The sequence below is a fragment of the Dipteris shenzhenensis genome, chromosome 17, assembly GCF_047967505.1.
Source record: "Dipteris shenzhenensis isolate YYH24624 ecotype China chromosome 17, Dip_SZ_1.0, whole genome shotgun sequence".
NCBI classification, from domain to species: Eukaryota; Viridiplantae; Streptophyta; class Polypodiopsida; order Gleicheniales; family Dipteridaceae; genus Dipteris; species Dipteris shenzhenensis.
Genome location: NC_141612.1, coordinates 27,985,079 through 28,006,675, shown reverse-complemented (window position 1 = coordinate 28,006,675; position 21,597 = coordinate 27,985,079). Strand labels below are relative to the sequence as shown.

Sequence of the window (21,597 nt, the reverse complement as noted above, 5' to 3'; positions counted from 1 at the left end):
TGCATTAAAGGCCAAGTTGCATGAGGCCTTTGATATGAAGGATTTGAGACTTGCAGGTCATATTCTTGGTATGCGCATCACGCGTGATCGGAGTAGGAAACTCCTTTGGCTTTCACAAAAAGAGTATGTTATAAAAGTATTGCAGCGTTTCAATATGGAGGGAGGAAAGGCAGTGATTACTCCATTGCCTCCATATGTGAAACTGAGTCATACAGATAGTCCCAAATCAGATGAGGAAATGGCCATGATGGCTAAGGTTCCTTATGCATCAGCAGTTGGGAGTCTTATGTATGCTATGATAGCTACTAGACCAGACATTGGATTTGCAGCGGGAGTTGTTAACCGGTATATGGCTAATCCAGGAAAGAGGCATTGGGAGGCAGTTAAGTGCATCATGAGGTACATGAAGGGTACCAAGAAGATGTGTATCTGCTTTGGTAGAGGAGACATGCGTGTACTTGGGTACACAGATTCAGACTATGCATGGCATGTGGATAGTAGGAGATCCACTTCTGGTTATGTGTTCACCTTTGTAGGTGGTGTAGTGTCGTGGATGTCTCGCGCACAGAAGTGCGTTGCTTTGTCTACCACAGAGGCTGAGTATGTTGCAGCCAAAGAGGGTTTCAAGGAGGCTATATGGCTTGATCGGCTAGTGGGAGATTTGGGGATTCATACAAGTGTACCGACATTGCATAGTGATTCCATGAGTGCTATTCAGCTAGCACAGAATCTGGTCTTTCATGCAAAGACCAAACACATTGAGGTCAGGTACCATTTCATCAGGGAGGTACTTGAGGACAAGCGTATAGAGCTTGTCAAGGTTCATACAGATGATAACCGTGCAAATATGCTGACGAAGAGTCTACCTAGTCAGCGGTTTGAGTATTGTCGTGTATTAATGGGCATTGGATAGTATGCTCACTGGTTGTTCTCCCTTAAAGGCACATTGTCCTTTAAGTGGGAGGTTGTGGGGGTTAAAGGTCAATGTGCCTTTACCCCGGTTATGTACAATACTCAAACACATATATAAATGAATGAAAAAGAAGATTAGGGTGTTCTGCACCCACCAAAACTTGTGTGGCTCTCTGTTTCTCTCTCTCCCTCTTTCGTTCTTGCTTCCGTTGAGAGCACTCTTAGTTCATAGGCATGTTAGATAGGTTGAAGCTATTGCAAGCAATGAACCAATGATGGTGTTCCTTCATTGTCGAGGAAGAGGAAGAGGAGGAGGCATCAATCCCCTTCTCCTCCACAACAAAATCTCCATCTCCATCTCCCTTTGCCTTGGCAAAAGGTTGGTTCTTTTCCATCATCTCTTGAGAGAGGTAGGAGAAGAGAATCGAGAGCATGATCGATCACGAGACCGAGCGAGGTAGAGGAAGATGTATCACGTGGGTGGCAATTCCTGTTGTCGAGGACACATGCAGGAGAGAGGTGATGGTGGATTCGAAGGTGAGCGAATGCCCAAACCACATGCCATAGGTGCGATAGGGTGGGGTGCGGTTTGCCTGGCATGATGAGGGAGAGGTTTCATGAAGCTATTGCAAGAAGCTAAGGAAACCCATGATGACGATGATGATGTTCCTTCACTCTGGAGGAGGAGGAGGAGGAGGAGGAGGAGCCTCATCAACAACTGTCTGCTCGTGCACAACACACTCTCCTGTTGGCACTTCCTGTTGTTGAGGATACATGCATGGTGGATTCGAGCGAGGGGGGCAGCCAGGTCGGGTGAGCAAATGCCCAAACCGCGCTGGTCGGGTGAGCAAATGCCCAAACCGCACTAGGTTTGGTTGGCATGATGAGGTTTGATGAGACTATTGCAAGAAGCTAATGATGATGATGATGTTCCTCCACTCTCCATCTCCATCTTCATCTTTCTCCTCCTCCTCCTTTGCCATAGCTCCATCTCCATCGCCACCCCATTTCTTCTCCCTTCGCCTTGCTATTCACAGGTTCAATGGAACAACAATTGCAGCATCTGCAGCTTCACCCACATCATTGCATCCCGACAATGCCATCGCCAAACCAGCTCTTCGCAAGAAGAAGAAAAGTATATCCCCGCTTGAGAAGCCCATTACAGAACCACTCCCCATTGATGTCGCCGCCAAGACTGCCTTGCAGGCCAAGGTTGCCGAGCTCCTTTCCAATGCTCAAAGATTGAATGCGGGCTCTTCTCAGTACCCCTTACGTTACAGTCTCGGAATTGACTTTGGAGATGCGAGGACTGGAGTGGCCGTCAGCAAAGGATTCGCGCCCCGGCCTATTGCAGTATCGTGTCTCAACCGACACTCAGCTGAATTATATCGTTTTTTTGATCTATCTGCTGGAGCTAGTCATCAATCGTTGTTGCTTTGACGTAGGTCGTGGAACTGCGCGGAGAAAAACTAGAGGCTCGCCTTCTACAGCTTGCTGAGAAAGAGGCAATAATTCTGTCAAATTGGCATGTGGGCTGTTTGTTTACAAGTCTTGAAAGATATCCTTCCCTAATTTGCTTTCTTCCATGCGGCAGATGGCCGAGGAATTTATCGTTGGCCTTCCAAAGTCCAGTGATGGATCAGAAACTCCCCAGTCCAACAAGGTCCGCAGTTTTGCGGGCAGGCTTGCGTGTCGTGCTGCTGAACGGTAAGAATGTCGACCAATGCCTCGTGACTTGAAAAGAAGAGTTTATCAACTTCCATCATTACTACTCTCTCAAGGAAACACATACTCAAAGAAAGTACATACGCAAACGTACACACGCTCGTGGCTTTCGTCCCCAAAGCTATCTTCTTTATTATGAGCTGGGATTTTCTCCATTCCAACTTATTTTCTTATTCTATTTGGGCTTTTGGTTTTAGCTCTTTTTGCTATCACTTGTTGTTGTTTCTTTTTCTTCTTATTCTTCTTCTTCTCCTTTCAGTTCTATAAAGACCCCTTCAAGAAGGGCTTCGTATTTAGTTTTTTAAAATGCCCTTTATTTGAAGGTCAATGATGTTGTGATTGCATGAATAAGTCTTGTCCAGTTTGAAGCACGCTATTGTTTATGGCCTTTCTAGTATAAGTGCACATGAGTTTACTTTTTGTTTTGAGTTCCTGTCTGTGCACCAGTGATTAAACAAGGGAACGGAAGAGACTGTCACAAAGCAACTCACTCACTAATCTTCTTATTTATCAATTATAATAGACACAAAGATCTACGTATAGACCAGAAGAGATCACAAGAATGATCAGAACAAAGTATATATATTGTAGAACCTGTTCTCAGCCCTACCGGGCTTGTTGAGGGCCTACATAGAAATATGCACACTCCTCAGTCCTCTGCTCTCTCCTTTAACTGTGTGCCTGTCATTTGGAGGAGCCCCGAAATACTCTTTCTTAACACTGTTTCTGCTGTGGGTGTTATGCACCTTAGCTGTGTGCCGGGACTGCAACAGACCCTGATGATGGTGCATAGGTTGGCGCAGCAAAAGCAGGGGGAACAGGCGCTGACATGGCAGGGGATGGAGCAGCACAAGGCAGCCCATATGGAGGGCTGGTTGGGCTGGGCAAAGCCAGCCAACCAGGCCCTATCTAGGGCTGGCCAAGGGCTCAGCCTCTGCATGGAATCGTGGGCCAGCAAGCCCTGGAAAAGAGAGCCCAGGAGGGCGATTTTGTGGGGCCAGTAAAGGGCCCTATTGGGGCTGGTTGGGCTGAGCCAACCAGGTCGGTTGGGCCAGCCAACCTGGTCTGTCCAGTCGGCCCAGATTGGGACAGACTGGTCGGTTTTTATGACAGGCCCCTGGGCCTATAAAAGGAGGGCCTCCAGCCCTCATTCATTATCCAACAGTTCAGCAAAAGCAGGAGCAGACAGGAACAGCCAGGAGCCACTCCCTTGGGCCTCACACTGGGGGTGAAGGAGAGTTGAAGGTGAGCTGTAGACTGAGCTCCTAGAGGCTGGACCTTGGCTGTCTTCTAGGGCAGCAAGGTGTTGTGATCACATTCTCTGGAGCAGCCCTCTGACAGCAGACAGGAGCAGCAAGAAGGCAAGCCTTGGGCCTATACACAGGAGGTGAAGGTGACCCTGAAGGAGCTGCAGACTGAGCTTGAGTGGCAGCCCACCTAGGCTGGTTTCCAGACAGCAAGGTGGAGAGGATCGTTCTGGATGGAAAGTCTACAGACGCTCGAGGTGGAGCACGCGGGCTGGAGTCTAGAGATAGCCGGCAGATAGGAGAAGGACCTTGTGGTTAGATCAGAGGACCACACCATTGGTGGGACTTTGGATCTCTCTCTTTTGTATTGTGTCCATAGTTTTGGACGGAAATATATAAGTTTTGGTGTCTTCTATATCTGGCTGGTTCATTGTCTATTGATGAGTCTGCACACCTATTTTATGCACATTAAGTAAAGAAGTTTGTGATTCCACACCCCACACCCACACTGTGTGAGCTCCTGGGCATTACTATAAGTCTTCCGCTGTGTGTACCCTCTGTTGGGTCATTTCTAACATGGTATCAGAGCCCAAGTAGGAGGCTCATAGGTGTGGGAGCCTGAAGGCAGGGACCTTGCTGAAGGACGACCCTGATTCAGAAGCTCTTGGGAATCGACTTCCACGACTGGAGGATTGTGCCCTTGCGAGAAGGAGGGTGACTCAGGTTCAGTCAGGTGCGTTTAAAGTTCGCTGTCCAGGTTATCTGGAGATGTACTTTTTGTTGAAAAAATAGAAGGGAATGAATCACTCAAACCTCCAGCCAAGATCTCTCCTGCTCTTCTTGACACTCAACTCAGATAACTGATCACAGATGCAATAAACACTCACTCAGAGATAACTTAAACAGAGAGAGAGAATACATTCATCCATCGGATGGTGGGCAGAAAACTGGCTCTAGGGGAGCAATACAAAACTCAGCCAAGTGCTGAGGAGAACTGATGGAACTCTCTCTGTCAGACTAGACCAGCTCTGAGTGCACAGCACAGCCTATGACTGAGGCTTTCTGTCCTGCACTGGATGCTGGATTGAAGGAAAGAGTAGGCCTTTTATAGGCACTGCCCAGGCCTTCTGGACTGGCCGACCAGCAGGGTCGGTCCCCTGACTGGTGGCCAACCAGAATGTTCTGGAAATCTGACCAGGGTCGGCCCTGGTCGGTGGCCACAGGCCCCTATAAAAGGGTGCCCTGTGCAGCCAGTCCATGGGACTGTTGATGCTTCCAGGGAGGTACAGGGCCCCCCCTAATTCTCTGCTGTTTGCAGACAGCAACCAGCCCGTGTGCTGGTTGCCTATGATGTCTGCCTAGGTTTCTCTTTCCCAGCCCTCCTACCTCTCACTGCCCCTTGTCTTCTCAAAACGGGGGCTCACAGGTGGGCACAGTGAGTCTCTAACACCCCCCCTCAATGTCACAACTGTGGGCCAATCCCCATGCGTTTGATGAGGTGCTCCATCTGTTCTCGAGGGAGTGCCTTCGTGAAGAGGTCAGACAAGTTGTCGGCGCTCGGGCAATAGATAAGCTCGATCACGTTGTCGATGATGGTAATGAACTTCGATGTGCTTGGTCCGCGCATGGTACACTGGATTCTTGGCAATAGCTATTCAACTCTGATTGTCGCACATCAGCATTGTTGCATCCTCCTGACACACGTCCATGTCCTCCAGAATCCACCTCAACCACAATGTCTTACAAGCTGTTGTACACGCGGCTCTGTACTCTGCCTCTGTAGATGAAAGGGCCACTGTGGGTTGCTTCTTACTTAGCCAAGAGATGGCACCAGATGTAAGTAAGAAACAATATCCTGTTGTCGATCTTCTGGTGTCAGCATCACCTGCCCAATCACTGTCACAGAACCCGCCTAGTTCGATGCCTTTGGTGTAGGTGATCCCATAGGTGCAAGTACCCTTCAGATACCTCAGCACCCGTGAACCTGCATCCCAATGACTCTTCCTGGGAGAAGCAGAGAACTGGCATAATAGCCCAACTGCATAACAAATATCAGGTCGAGTATTGGTAAGGTAAAGCAAACTTCCTACCAATCGTCGATACAAGGGAGTATCAACCGGCTGAGATGTGTTGTGAACACTTAGCTTGAGCCCAACCTCCATGGGAGTTAATGCTGTTCTGCAATCCTCCATCTGAAATCTCTTCAGAATTTCTCTGCAATATTTTTCCTGTGAAATGAAGATCCTGTCTTTGGCCTGCTTTACTTCAATCCCAAGGAAGTAATGTAATAACCCAAGGTCAGTCATCTCAAACTCAGACATGAGTAGCTCCTTAACCTGTGAAATCTTCTTGACATGATCACCTGTCAAGATAAGATCATCAACATAGAGGATGAGTACCAGGCGCAATCCCTTCTCAATGAACAAGTAAAGGTTTGCCTCAGAAGGACTCCAACTGAGCCCTATCTTTTGAAAGAATATATCAATCCTTTGGTACCAAGCTCTGGGGGCCTGTTTCAGCCTGTATAACGCCTTCTTCAACCTGCAGACCTTTAATGGGGACCCTGGATCTTGAAAGCCCGGTGGCTGCTCCACGTATACCTCCTCCTGCAGGGTTCCATTAAGGAATGCGGACTTCACATCCATTTGAAAAATAGGCCACTGGAATTGGGCAGCAAGAGCAATCACTGTCCGGATAGTAACCATGCGGGCAGTGGGAGCAAAAGTTTCATCAAAATCCATGCCTTCAGTTTGAGCAAAACCTTTCACCACTAACCTTGCTTTATACTTATCCAAGCTGCTGTCGGATTTGTATTTAAGTTTGTATACCCACTTAGTGCCGATGACTTTCCGTCGTAGGGGCCTGACCACTAAGTCCCATGTATTGTTCTTCAGGATAGCATCCATCTCTGCCTTCATGGCAGCCTGCCATTCTGGATTGTCCTTTGCCTCCTCGAAGGTCCTTGGCTCATCAAGCTGAGCCACCAAAGCAAAATTCACGGATGGGGCCTTTTGAAGACGTTGAGACCGACGCAATCCGGAACTGCTACTCTCAGGTAATGCGGTGACCCGAGACTCTTCCAATGTCCGTAGGTACCATTGGGGCAATCTTTTCTGCTTCTCTGTGGGAGGAGGAACGGGAACTTCTTCTGGAACATCCTGCTCTTCCTGAGTATCTTGTGGAACATCAGCTTCTGATTTTGCCACCTCTTGGATGGTCAACCTGGGACGGGGCGGGTTTGGGGGTTGAACAATCTCCTCCTCCTCAATCTGAGGCTCCTCCTGGGGTTCAGGTTCCTTTTCCGCGAAGATAACATCCCGACTGATAAGTATTTGCTTCTTTACTGGGTCGAAGAGGCGGTAGGCCTTGGATTCTTCACTATACCCAACAAATATACATTGTCTGCTCCGGGAATTAAGCTTGGTCCTGTCTTCCTTGTGCACATGCACCCATGCGTTAGAACCAAAAATGCGAAGATGAGTGATAGAGGGCTTCTTACCATAAAATGCCTCATATGGAGTCTTGTCCTTGACGGCCTTCGTCTTCGTCCGGTTGAGAATGTGTACGGCTGTATTGATAGCTTCACTCCAATAGGCTTTAGAAAGATTCCTCCCTCGGAGCATAGCAAGGCCTGTCTCTGTGGTGGTTCTATGCTTCCTCTCGGCTACCCCGTTTTGTTGAGAAGTATGTGCCGTGGTGAGTTGTCGCTTGATCCCATGCTTGCGACAAAATGTGTTGAACTCACTTGAGGTGAATTCTCCCCCCCTGTCTGTGCGGAATGTCTTGACATCCTCCCGTGTCTCCTTTTCAACTCTGGCCTTCCAGTCTTAGAATTTCTCGAAAGCTTGAGACTTTTTAGCCAAACAATATACCCAGGTCATTCTACTGAAATCATCCACAAAAAAGAAGTGAGTACCTGGATCTTGCCCACGATGCTGTAGACATTGGACCACAAATGTCGGCGTGAGCCAACTCAAGTGGTTTGCTGGCCCGAAATGAAGCCTCTTGTGGGAACTTATCCCTGTGCTGCTTGCCTTCTAGACAAGCCCTACAGACATCATCCTTGCCTGTAATTGGTGGAAGTCCATCCACCATCTTCGACTTTGACATTTCAGCCAAGATTCCATAGCTGACATGACCGAAGCGCTCATGCCAGAGTTTGGACTTTTCGTTGTCTTCATGAACCAACATTGCACTGAGACGGTACAGTCCATTCTCTTCAACGCCTTGAGCCACCAGCTGCCCATTTTCTTTGGATGTTACGGTGACCTTGCCATCTTGAAAGAGAACTGCCATGTTGTTTTTGTCCATCTGACTTACAGGCAGTAAATTCTTGCAAAGGTTGGGTACATAAAGTACTCCAGAGATATCCTTCTCCTCACCCGCTGTTGTAATGAAAGGAATGCTACCGATGCCCTTCACAGGACATGTCCGGCTATCTGCGACAGAAACTTTGGAATCCGGGTGTGTACTTTCCATGGTTTTGTACCAAGTCCTTCTGTTGGACATGTGCTTGGAAGCACCACTGTCAACATACCAACCCTCTTTACCTTCACTGACTGCATATGCTGAACAATGTTCACTGAGTAAAAATAACTGTCCAGTCGTCACATTGGCAGAATCATTCTTAGGCTCTTCTTTGTTCTTGGCTTCTCTGTTCCGCTTTTGATCCGCCTTCTTCTTTCGGCATTCTTTGGCGGAGTGGCCAAGCTTTCACAGTAGAAGCACTTCATTTTCTTCTTGCGTTCAGCGTCCTCTGATTTCTTGGAATCCTTTGGCTTGCCTTTCCCAGGCTTGTCTTTGGCAACCAATGCTTTCTCGTCGGTTTGCGTAAAGAGTTTCTCTCGAGCCTCCTCCTGAAGCTGGAGTGGACCAAGCTCCTCAAAGGTGATTGGCTTAGTCTGTTGACCCGCAGTGACTATAGTCACAAAACTTTTGAAACTCCGTGGCAATTTGTGGAGTGTGAGCAATGCCAATTGACTCGTGTCCACCTTCTGACCAACCGCTGCGAGCTGGTCCCGCACAACTTTCACCTTTGTCAGATGATCATGCACACATCACCCTCATTCATATCAAGATTATAGAGCTGATGCTGAAGTGTAATGATACGAGCTGTATTATCGGTTTCATACAGCTCCTTCAGTATGGCCCACGCCTCTGAAGACGTCTCTGCCAACTGGATATGAGGAATCACAGCATCTGCTGTCGTGCCTATAAGCATTGCTAAGGCTTGAGCATCCCTCTCCTCCCATGCACAGAGTTCATCCGCATCTGCTTCAACTAAAACTTCACCTCTTTTGTCCACAAGATCCTCCTTCTCTTCGGTCCCATTCACAATCTTCCACAACCTCCGTGCCAACAGATGGCTTCGGATCTTGACTTTCCAGATTGGAAAGTTCGTTCCATCGAGCTTTCCAGCTTCACCGAAATTGGGGATAAATGAAGAAGGAAGATGACTGGAGAAGGAGGAAGGACGAGCAATGGATGTAGAGGCTTCTGAACGCTGATCCATCTCGGTGAATAGCAAAACTGAATAACTGAAACAGAAATAAATGTACTGACCTTTTGTACTAGCCTGAGCTGAAAACAGAGTCGCCTTACTGCCAAGGGACTCCTTCCTTCAGAGAGTAGTTTGATGAGGAAGAGTCGAGAGCCTATGGCTTTGATACCATGTTGAAAAAATAGGAGGGAATGAATCACTCAAACCTCCAGCCAAGATCTCTCCTGCTCTTCTTGACACTCAACTCAGATAACTGATCACAGATGCAATAAACACTCACTTAGAGATAACTGAAACAGAGAGAGAGAATACATTCATCCACCGGATGGTGGGCAGAAAACTGGCTCCAAGGGAGCAATACAAAACTCAGCCAAGTGCTGAGGAGAATTGATGGAACTCTCTCTGTCAGACTAGACCAGCTCTGAGTGCACAGCACAGCCTATGACTGAGGCTTTCTGTCCTGCACTGGATGCTGGATTGAAGGAAAGAGTGGGCCTTTTATAGGCACTGCCCAGGCCTTCTGGACTGGCCGACCAGCAGGGTTGGTCCCCTGACTGGTGGCCGACCAGAATGTTCTGGAAATCCGACCAGGGTTGGCCCTGGTTGGGCCGACTGGCCCCTATAAAAGGGTGCCCTGTGCAGCCAGTCCATGGGACTGTTGATGCTTCGAGGGAGGCACAGGGCCCCCCCTAATTCTCTGCTGTTTGCAGACAGCAACCAGCCTGTGTGCTGGTTGCCTATGATGTCTGCCTAGCTCTCTCTTTCCCGGCCCTCCTACCTCTCACTGCCCCTTGTCCCCTCAAAACGGGGGCTCACAGGTGGGCACAGTGAGTCTCTAACACTTTTGTTGCAGACCTTGCCAAAGGAAGGACGGGGTGAAACAGGCCCTCAGAGCATGGTGCCTGGAAGACTCCAGGTTGTTTACTCATTATGAGGGGGACAATTCGAAGATCGTGGAGGCTGGGTTGCTCGAGTTCGAAGGCAGGAAGGTGGCTGAAGGAGGTGGTGCCAAAGATGGACCTGTGTACTAGGATGGTGTGCGGAAGTGGAACCGGACCTGGTGGAGCAGGAGCCACTGGATGAAAAGCCAGGAAAAGATTTCGACACCGAAAGGTTCCAGAGGACTATGACCAGGGAGTTACTGGAGCATCATAGTCTAGGGAGTTACTGGAGCAACTTCATCGACATGTTGGCATTTGGCCGAGATGTGTCCGTGAGAGGGGGTGTTGGAAAGGTCACCTCCCCATCTGTAAGCCCCCAAATGAGGAGAGCGGGGCCCAGTGTGAGGCCCAAGGGAGTGGCTCCTGGCTGCTCCTGTCTGCTCCTGCTTTTGCTGAACTGTTGGATAATGAATGAGGGCTGGAGGCCCTCCTTTTATAGGCCGAGGGGCCTGTCATAAAAACCGACCAGTCTGTCCCAATCTGGGCTGACTGGACAGACCAGGTTGGCTGGCCCAACCGACCTGGTTGGCTCAGCCCAACCAGCCCCAATAGGGACCTGTACTGGCCCCACAAAATCGCCCTCCTGGGCTCTCTTTTCCAGGGCTTGCTGGCCCACGATTCCATGCAGGGGCTGAGCCCTTAGCCAGCCCTAGATAGGGCCTGGTTGGCTGGCTTTGCCCAGCCCAACCAGCCCTCCATATGGGCTGGCCTTGTGCTGCTCCATCCCCTGCCATGTCAGCGCCTGTTCCCCCTGCTTTTGCTGCGCCAACCTATGCACCATCATCAGGGTCTGTTGCAGGCCCTTCGCCTGCCCACTACCCTCGCCATATGGCTCGCCATGCTGACGCCATCTGCTGGTGTCTGTTGCATGTTGCAATCCTGCCCACAGTCCAGCCATGACTCCGCGCCTTGTGTCATCCTGAAGCTGTCCTCTGAGTGCCTCATGCCAGGCCTGATCCAAGACAATGTGTCCCCGCCATCTTCCTGCACATTAGAAGCTCCTGTTGCAGCCTTTCATCCTTGGGATACCCCACCAACCATGAATGCTCCAGATCTGCCTTAGATCCACACATCCAGGTAATCTCTCTTTGGGCACATCCTGCCCTAGGTCTCCCTCCGAGTTCCTAGAGGCTGGACCTTGGCTGTCTTCTAGGGCAGCAAGGTGTTGTGATCACATTCTCTGGAGCAGCCCTCTGACAGCAGATAGGAGCAGCAAGAAGGCAAGCCTTGGGCCTATACACAGGAGGTGAAGGTGACCCTGAAGGAGCTGCAGACTGAGCTTGAGTGGCAGCCCACCTAGGCTGGTTTCCAGACAGCACGGTGGAGAGGATCGTTCTGGACGGAAAGTCTACAGACGCTCGAGGTGGAGCACGCAGGCTGGAGTCTAGAGATAGCCGGCAGATAGGAGAAGGACCTTGTGGTTAGATCAGAAGACCACACCATTGGTGGGACTTTGGATCTATCTCTTTTGTATTGTGTCCATAGTTTTGGACGGAAATATATAAGTTTTGGTGTCTTCTATATCTGGCTGGTTCATTGTCTATTGATGAGTCTGCACACCTATTTTATGCATATTAAGTAAAGAAGTTTGTGATTCCACAACCCACACCACACTGTGTGAGCTCCCGGGCATTACTATAAGTCTTCCGCTGTGCGTACCCTCTGTTGGGTAATTTCTAACACATCAAACACAGGCTCTAGCGAGGATTGGTGCAGCAGAGGGATAAAACGTGTGATAGAGCGCTGATGTCGATCAACTCGCATGGTCAACTGTGGTCTCCCTGTAGTACCTCTCTAGTGCCAACGTCACCCCAATCGGTTGTTCCTCTGGTCCAGCAAACATGGGGGGGAGATCCCCAAGCCTCATCTGTATGTCGAGGTGTTGGCGGGTCTGTTATGTCCCTTGATCCGGGTCTTACTAAGAGAGAGGCTTATTAACATCTGCAAAAGGCCAAAAAACCACCTCTAATAAGCTACTATAAAAATAGAAAAAATCTTTGTGTCGGAAGTGGATCCATCATGTTATGTCGTGTCCTGTATCTATGTCTTGTGTCAGTCATGAGTAGCTTGAGCTCTGTGTGGGCTCGACTGGGGTCCCATCAAGAGTCGCGGTGTCTCTTGAATATATTTGAGATGTCTTGTTGGCGTCCACAATTCCTCTCTGTAGTGTGGCGTGAGGGTGGTCTAATGTCGAGATGGTGCAAGGACAATACCTCGGACGGGGTGTGTGCTTGCTAGGCCTGTGTCCAATCAGCTAGTGGCCTAGCATATTTGGATGTCTGGTCTGCGGTCATGTTGTCTCCCAATTACATCTTCTCCTATCAATAAGAAGTCTATGATCTCTTGTCGTCTAGGGTCGGGTCTCATGGTCACAAGTCTAGACCCTAGCTAGATAACCTCATGTATAAATAGTGCGGCACATCTTTGGTTTGGGTAATTGATGACTCTATTTATGCTCATGTACCCATGGGTGAAAAGACATTGATATGTTCTGCACCCCATTGGGTTGTCCACGGCTTTGTGTCTTCCATCCAATTCGACACTAGAATTTTACTCTTGTTAGTTTTTGGTAACTTGTGGGAGTCTCTTCTCAGGCAATCTGGTGACCTTAATCAAGTATTGTGACATTCTCTCCATTGCCAAGAGCTCCAGTTGGGTGCTGCCAGTCCTGAAGGGTAGGATGGAATCTCGAATAGTGTCTTTCACTCCTAGGAAATTGGTTATGAAATGCTTCTGGATTTTCTCCACCTCATTCCAGGCTGACTTGGATAAGCTCCCACTGTAGACCTCTTCCCCATAAAGCACCATGGGCGTAACCAATGCATCAAAGAGACTTTTTAAAATTCCACCCCCATATCTAGCCTGCCTACAAGTATTCTCAAAGGCATAGTAGCTTTTCCATTCAGCTAGAATCATTTTGTCCACACATCTATGCCATCGATGGTCAAAAGGGACGTCTATGCCAAGATACTTGAAGGATCGAGGTCCTGTCCACAATAAGTGATACGAGGCTGTGTTCTCTTCAGAGTTTTCACTAACATAATCTTTGTTTGGTCTGTGTTACTCGCAGCCCAGTATTTTGGCACAGAGAGAGAGAGAGAGAGAGAGAGAGAGAGAGAGAGTTTTGCATGAACACATCTATAGCTAGATACTAGGAAAGGTTTTGTTTTGATTTTTCCCTTTCGAGGCTAGAGCTAATCGTGGTTCTATTTGTGGAAATGTAGAGGTTGGCGCGTTTACTTGCATGATGAATATGGAACCTCATCTGAAGCTCTTGACTACATGATTGTGATGTAAGCCGTTTCTTGACTACTAGATTACTGGATAATTTCCTTGCCCTTTTCAATCATACTCAACATCTAATCAATCTTCAGCATGTTTTCACCACTCTTAAACCAAAGAAACAGAATTAACAATACAATTGAAATTGGTGTTGGAAGAAGGAAGATAGGAAGAGAGATCAAATTGTTGGTGAACATGGTTGAAAGAAAAGAAATGGTAATGATGCATAGGATTGCTACATATACGTGATCCTCCAGGTTTTAAAATATTTTGAATTCTTAGGTATTGTTCAAATAATAAGCTGTGCTTTGCTTTGAGGGTTCCTTTGGCCTTATCTTGCCATGTGATTTTTTTGGGGGGTTTATAGTTCTATTTTTCTCAAACTATTCCTTATTTTCAAGACCTTTCCAGCCTTTTTTCCCAAAAGAAGGCCTTTCCAGTTTGAAACAATCGGGCATGGAAATAGGAGAAGAGAGGGGTAAGAGTGCTGAAAGAAGTGTTGATTGAGGTAGTAAGAAGGCCGAGTGTGAGTGGGTGTTGAGAAAAAGGGGAGGCTGTATAACCAATGAAGTATTCAAGTGATCAAAACTAACTATGAGAGTGGGACTATGAGTGTGGGTACCCATGGCCTACCTCAACATCACCAAGTACTAGGTCTGACCCACTAAGCCTAACTTTACTAATTGGGTCTAACTTTCCTCCTTAGGACAGTCCTTTCTGCTTCAAAGAATATTTACCTTAAAGTTTACACTGTGGGTTGTCAAATGAGTTGTCCTTGAAGAATTACGTGATACAGCCCCGCAGTGGAAGATAAACGAAGATGTAGTGCCCAGGAATCACACAGTGGTAATTTCAAATCCAACTTCTTTCCTTAGTGTGTACTAGTGGAGAGAGAGAGAGAGAGAGAGAGAGAGAGAGAGAGAGAGTAGAAACAGTAATATATATCTGTCACCAAATCATATACAAAATTTGGACACAGTGTGCCACCATCTATCAGCAGGGTGCTGCCTTGTGGCTCCCAAAAATCTGTTCTCCTACTTCCTCGTGGACCAGAGAGAGAGAGAGAGAGAGAGAGAGAAGTAGAAGTAGAATTTATTATCGTCCTTGGGGGGCGAAAAATGACCCATGAGACCTAATCATCAGTACAAAAATCTCCTCCGATGTGGAGGGGTCAAGAATTTTCAAGTCCTTGACGGTACGAAAAAAGATGGTTGACAAAAGATCCCAACTTTGCCAGAGGGGCAATGTTGAGAACTGATGAGAGCTGAGTGGTGTCTACCAGTATCTGCTGGTAGTCGTCCCTGATATGTGTATATATGGGGCATTGTAGGGCTACATGTGCCTCAAAGAGAGAGAGAGAAAGATCTATTAACGTGTGTAGGAGGCCTCGCTGGCCGTGCAAAGCCAAAGTAATTCATACAAGCTGCTATGGGCTGAAGCAAAGGACTCACTAAGGCCCGTAGCTAAAGTGCTAAACTAGTGAGCAACATAGCAAAGTAGCAAAATAATATCAAGTGCTTAGAGCTAACGCTCTGAGAGCACGCATAGGCTCCACATATCCAGGTGCCATGGTGACTCTCGGATGGGACGTGAGGAGCTCTCGTATCCGTGTCTGTCGAGCCGTCTCTCGAGGTGGCGGAGGGTGTGGCTTCCTTGACCTCTGTATCCGATGCCTGCTCCCCTGCCGGCTGCAGCTCCCTCTTGCCTCGCCTCCCGTCTGCTGCAGCTCCCCCCGCTCCACTCCAGCCACCTGCTGCTGCGCCTCCCGTCTGCTGCAGCTCCCCCCGCTCCACTCCAGCCACCTGCTGCTGCTCCCCCTGCCTGCTGCAGCTCCCTCTGCTGCGCCCCCTCCTCCCCTTCTACTCTGCCTCCTCCACTCCAGCCACCCGCCACCCTTCAGCTCCCCGCCATCCTTCATCCACCCCCTCGCGACCCCTCAGCTACTCCCTCTACCCCTCAGCCACCCCGGCCTGCTCTCCAGTCACCCCCCCCTTCCCTACTAGCCCCCCCACCACCCCTCAGCCTCTTTTCAGCCCCCCTGGGGGTACCTCCCATCATGGAGAGGGAGCTCATGCTCATGCTCATGCTCCCCGCTCCCGCTCCTGCACTAAGACCTGCACCGAACACGGGTCAATCAAACGAAATGGGAAAAGGTGGCAAGGATACAGATAAAGCCACCAAGGAAAAACAGACACAACTGAAACTCGAAGATGTGAACACACGATACATCCGTAGTGGACTTGGAGTGGACAGCAAAGCAAAGGTGGGGCCCACTTCCGCCTCAGCTTCAGCTTCAGCTTCAGTCTCAGCTTCGGTCTCAGCTACATTAGCTACATCCTCATACTCAGCCTCAGTGCCAGCCTCAGCTTCAGCCTCAATGTCAGCTCCAGTTCCAGTTCCAGCTCCTCTTTCAGCTCCACTTCCGACCACAGCCTCTACTGTTACAGCTATTGGCTCTGAGATACCCCTACCCATGACATCGATTGTCCCACCCTCCCCTAGGATAGAGGGGTTGTCACTGACACCATCTCTTCCATCTCTCCCTCTTCTCCCGCTACAGTTCTCTCTGCTCCGCACTACTCGACCTTTCTCTCTCCTCTGCCTCTCAGTCAGCCCACACTCCCTCACCCTGCTGGGATTGCCTCATCATCCCCATACTGCACCCATCTTACCCAGTGATCACCCAGTCTCCAGTCTCTTGCTCACACCTTTAGGCCACATTCCTATTAGTTTCCGTTAGAGCATGGATGAGCTGACCCATTAGAGGCTTGGGAGTATTTGCCCATGGAGGTCCAGAGCATTCGAGAGCGCGAGAGGGAGCTGTCATGCTTCGCACAGGAGCAGACACGTTTCACCCAGGAGCAGGCACGACTCATACAGGAGCAATCTCAGGCTATATGAGTCCAGGCTGATCTTATTCAAGGGCTCAAACAGGAGGTCACTGTTGTACGTACAGTCTTAGGGAGCACCCTAGTTGTGGAGGCACAGATTGCGAGCATGCAATCTGCCATCGAGGAGATGTCCAGATGGGTCGACGTAGCCAAACGGAACCTGCAAGGGTAACCGTTTCGGCTACCCTCCTGGAGCAGCAGCAGAGAGCCAGCAAGACTCTCAACATCAGAGTACGTGGGATTCCCCACACTAAGGCTACCCCGATGGCAGATGCGCAGGCCTTCGTTACCACTACCCTAGGGGTGATTGAGCACATGATTGAGAGAGCATGGCGGGTTGGGAGGGACCCCAATTGAGAGCAGTCCCTTATTATCCGGTTCCATGACGCTAGGGCACGGCTTTCGGCTTTATGTCGTAGGTTAGCCTTACGAGACGAGCCAGCGATCTCCATGGACGAGGACCTCACTCCACTACAGGTTGAGGAGAGGCGTTTCTTGCTGCAGCACTGGGATCAGGCCTGCAAAGAGGGGAAGTGGGCAGTAGTACAGGATGGACGACTCCTTACATGCCTCCGTCGGGCATCCACCTCTCCTCCCGCATAGGAGGGCGGGGTCTATGAGACCCAGACATCCAAGACCCTATCCTGTACCATGTGGAATTGTAATGGTACCTTATTCAAGGTGGAGGTGTTGTACCAAGAGATCGAATGACTTGAGCTTTCCGCATCACTTTCTTATGAGGAAAAGGCAGTTCAAAGGACATATCTATATGGTGGTAAGCAATATGCCTATTCTCTAGATTTGGTGCCCATGAATCGCTTAAACTTTTTGTCCTTCATTCCAATATGGAAAATTCATGTGTCGGTGCAACTAGAGGGGTTCACCTCACATAACTTTAGTGTACCATGTGCATTCAAAAGGAGGGGTATTTTAATTCAAGTTCTCTATTTTTCAAAAAATAGGATTATGATAATAGGAGGGGCTTTTAAATTCACCTTTAGAAAAAAATCCATTAGTTCATAAGTGAAGAGCGGTGGTTTTATTGGGGGAATATTTTAGATGAGGGGTTTTCCAAATATAGAACCAGGGAACTTCTCGGAATTCTATACAGGTCACGACATAGTCTTTTACACAGAGATACATTAGAGTCCAGAGCGCCCACTACCAGTAGTCAGCGGATATATGTGGGAGTCTGCCTACAGAGATGAGACGAGGGATACAGGAGGGGTTCGAGGATCAGGAGGAGTCGCAGTCCTTTACAGATCCACACTTTTGGGGACCATCTCAGTGGAGCAGAGAGATCCACACTCTAGGTTTCTCTGGATTCGGATCCGACACATGGATAGCCGAGATTTGTTTATTGCAGTTTGCTACTTCTCCCCGAGACCTCCCGCTTTGTCAGAGATATTTGAGGGGAGGATGAGACATCCCCATTTGCTGATCTGTATTAGTCCATCGTTGACTTCTCTAGCCGCGGGGAAGTCCTCTTAGTTGGGGACTTCAACGCGAGAACAGGCGCTCATCAGGCACCACTCCTCGACTTCATGGATGATTCCACTCTACTGCCAGACATTGACCTTGAGGAGGCAAGTATGCTACGAGTTTCGGCTAACATACGAGGACCGCTCACATCCTATGGGCAAGCCCTATTAGACCTCGGCAGGATGCATGATCTCATTATTTATAATGGTCTTGATAGATGGCCCGCATCAGGTGGCTTCACTTGCTTTCCAAATGGGGGAGGCTTCAGTGTTGTGGACTACATCATGGGATCCCCTGCCTTCACATCTCGCATCACTGACTTTACCGTAGCACCTCTCCCTCCAGGGGCTGACCATACCTATCTTTCCTTTAGCATTTCTACCCTCCGCCACACAGCACTTTCTACCCCGCTGAGCTCTTACTCCACTTACCATGATATACGCTTTGATCGTGATCACTCACCTACTTACTTTGGCCGTCTGTACATACTTCTCGCATACATTGACTTTATACCCTTACTAGAAGACCGTGCAGCCCTAGTCACTCGCTCACTACACGAGGCCGCTCCACACCTTTTTCCACACCACCCGCTCCACCCGCCCACCATCTCCTGGGACCGTACCCTGTAATAGCTGGTACAATGATGAGTGTAAGGCTTTACGCCGTCAGCTCATATTCAAAACAAAAAACAGCCTTTCGAGCAAACCAGAGATGCTACGCGAGTATCGCCGTCTGGTACGCAGGAAGAAACTTGACTTCGTGCGTCGGAAAGTTGATTTAAAGATTGCCACATGGCACAGTGCCACCTAAGCACAGAGTCCCTTGCTAAGCACAGTATGGAATTTAGCATGTGAATCCCTGTGCCACATCATCAAGGCCCCCTCTTCTTCACAAAAATTCGACAAGCCGTAACTTCCAATCCATGAAGAATTTGGCCACGCTCCAAAAAGGAAAAGAATCGTGTTTTCAAGCGCTCTACGCGCATGTCAGATCAGAATCATTGTTAGCAATTAGACACTGTCAATATTGAAAGAAATCAATTGGTAAGACCTTTGCAACAAATGGAAAAGCAGAGCATGAATGCACACATCATTGTCATAAGCATGCCAAAAGCACAAGTGCATGAGATGACCATAGCATGAAGCATGGCATCCACACATAAAGCATTAGGGCACATGGAAGAACAAAGCATCATGCATGAAGCTACACCAAGCGAAGAAGACAATGACATCGTCATCAAGCCATGAGCCAAAAGGTGACATCAATGGAATGTATTGAGAAAACAAAAACCTTGCCAACCTTGCCTATATTTTGTAAATCAAACCTGACCACCTGAGAGTAGCTATGTAAGCACCCAGGGGAGGATTTGATCTTGTAACTCACATCTGACCACCTTGCAGTAGCCAAACGATTATAGCACTAAGGGGAGGTGTTGAGAGTTGTGGTGCCATGAGTACATGTAGAGCAAGGATATGAGTAAAGGGCAAGCTGCCACATGGCATGGAGGAGATATCCCACATGTGAGCAAGCAAATGGATGTAAGTACCCTCACCTATAAAAGGGAGGTTCATTTAAAGTAATATCAATCAAGCACTTCGCACTATCTGAAGATTCTCTTTATGAGTCCAAGCTAATCTATCTTGGAACCTAATTGACTTGAGCTACATGTCATGAGCACTCTCTTCATCATGTCTCCACATAGGTTCGATCCACCTTAGAGTGCTCCATAGATCCTGAGGCACACATGTTTTGTCACAGCGCACAACCAGTGGCAGGGGGATGCATAAACGGTGCGGCCAGCAGCAGAGGGAGATGGCACGTCGCCCAGGCAGGAAGGTGTGTGCCACGGGAACCAACAGCCAGGCGAGGCAGTTGGGGGGGGGGGAGGGAGGGAGGTTGGAGGGAGGGAGGGAGACAGGAGGGAGGGAGAGACCCTTATCTGATTGACCAGGCTGCAAGACCGATATAGATAAAGCCTTTTATAGTTAAAACCATAATATGGACATGCAAACCTTTGAACCAAATGCAGGTGTTAACTATGTTAGACTTAACATTTTCTAGTGATTTATAAGGATTGAGATCTGATTGTTCAAGGATCTGATCATTTCGATTTTGATGAAGGGGTTCCAAGAGGAAAGATCGGAGAACGCAACTAGATGCTTATGCCGCTGTGGTAACAAATATATATTTGGAATTTTGATTTGTAATCATTGCTGTACAATAGAAAATTTTCAATACAGGTTCTAATGAGAAAACATTTTTTCTGTTCCCTAGATGCTGTTACGGAGCTATTTTGATAATGTTGGACGACATGCAGAGCTTGTGGTACCAAAAAAAATGTCACTCCAACAGCGCTTGTGTGAAGGTCCAAAAAGGTCCTTTTCCAATGATGGATTTGGAGAAGATCATGACAATGAATTCTGAAAAGTGAGGCTTTATACATCTCGGGACCTGTTTCGATTTTAGTCCATTTTGTTTAAGTTGACTTGCGTTTCACTTGAGGAATTTTGATCTCCATAATTTTGTTTGTCCAACGGATTGGTTATTCATTTTTGGGTGACTTTTGTAGGAAATACATGTACTTGTACTCTTTATATTTAATATGACAAGGCGAGGGACGAATCTCCAAGGGGTTGAATGCCCATTCATGATGGAGATGCTGACCTTCTAGGATCATGACTAGCTGATTGGAAAGTTCAACGAAGCAAAGGATGAAATTGTCAGTTCTAAGGAAGCTCAATAACTCAAAATAGAGCTGTATACACACCTCAAAGAACTTTTATGAAATAAAGGCCGTTAACCTTTTGAAGAGCATACCATAGTCCAAATATTTTGCCCATAGTAAAGGGAGTGTAAAATGGAAGTGGTCTAATCACTTATCATTAAAGAGGGTGTGAGCAACCTTTAAAAGAGAACAAATTATTAATCGTATGCGTAGTATATTGAAATAGCTAATGAAGTTTCTAGATACTCACAAGTTTTTGTTTAAATAAGGGATGCCATGGACCAACTCTCACAATCTTAAAAGGGTTCTATTGTCTCTATATAAGTTGCTTGTAAGTTGGTCATAGCTAGTCTTGTTTATGCCATTATTGCACTCTCTCTTCATGTTTGGTTGGATCAAGAGAAAAAAGATATTGCATCCAAACCCTCGTTGCATGGATTGTTTGGACATTGGTAAGAACATAATGTAACATGTAGAATGAGTTGCTTCATATGATGTGAAACCTTCATGCAACCATGTTCTTTTACTTGCTTGAGATGATAACAACCAATAGTAGATGTCTTTTTATCACTTAACCCTACTGGGATGAGATAGCTTGCCATTGTTACTCGTGTTTGCGTATACCATAATGGGAACTGAACTTAAAATATTTCACTTTGTCTAGGCCATTACAGTTTGTGGCAAAAGCACCTCTTTAAAAAATGTCATACCCTTCCACCTATTGGTCTATACCTTTCCAGACTCAATCCTTAAGTTGGTCTAAAAATAACCACATGTCACTATTATAGTAGCTTGCATTCCTTGCCTTCATTTTAATGACAAATTTGATGTTTCATTTTGGTAACTCTAGTGAGGTTGCAATCGTTTGAGCTTACATGAATTGTGTAGTACT

General features: G+C 47.9%; 1 protein-coding gene across 1 annotated transcript; it reads left to right on the top strand.

Moving 5' to 3' along the window:
- Window positions 1-1,834: 1,834 nt before the first annotated feature.
- LOC147891933 (Polynucleotidyl transferase, ribonuclease H-like superfamily protein) lies at window positions 1,835-20,791 on the top strand. Its single transcript, XM_087388878.1, has 7 exons — window positions 1,835-2,265; window positions 2,358-2,417; window positions 2,507-2,619; window positions 13,550-13,618; window positions 20,102-20,153; window positions 20,255-20,407; window positions 20,550-20,791. The coding sequence occupies exons 1-6, from the start codon at window positions 1,837-1,839 to the stop codon at window positions 20,402-20,404; spliced, it is 873 nt and encodes a 290-aa protein (XP_087245004.1). The 5' UTR covers window positions 1,835-1,836; the 3' UTR covers window positions 20,405-20,407; window positions 20,550-20,791.
- The last annotated feature ends 806 nt before the right edge of the window (window positions 20,792-21,597 follow it).

Coding starts and splice junctions, on each gene's coding strand:
- LOC147891933 (XM_087388878.1), top strand. CDS start 1,837: ATGATGTTCCTCCACTCTCCATCTCCATCTTCATCTTTCTCCTCCTCC. Junction 2,266..2,357: donor TCGCGCCCCGGCCTATTGCA/GTATCGTGTCTC, acceptor GCTTTGACGTAG/GTCGTGGAACTGCGCGGAGA. Junction 2,418..2,506: donor TACAGCTTGCTGAGAAAGAG/GCAATAATTCTG, acceptor TCCATGCGGCAG/ATGGCCGAGGAATTTATCGT.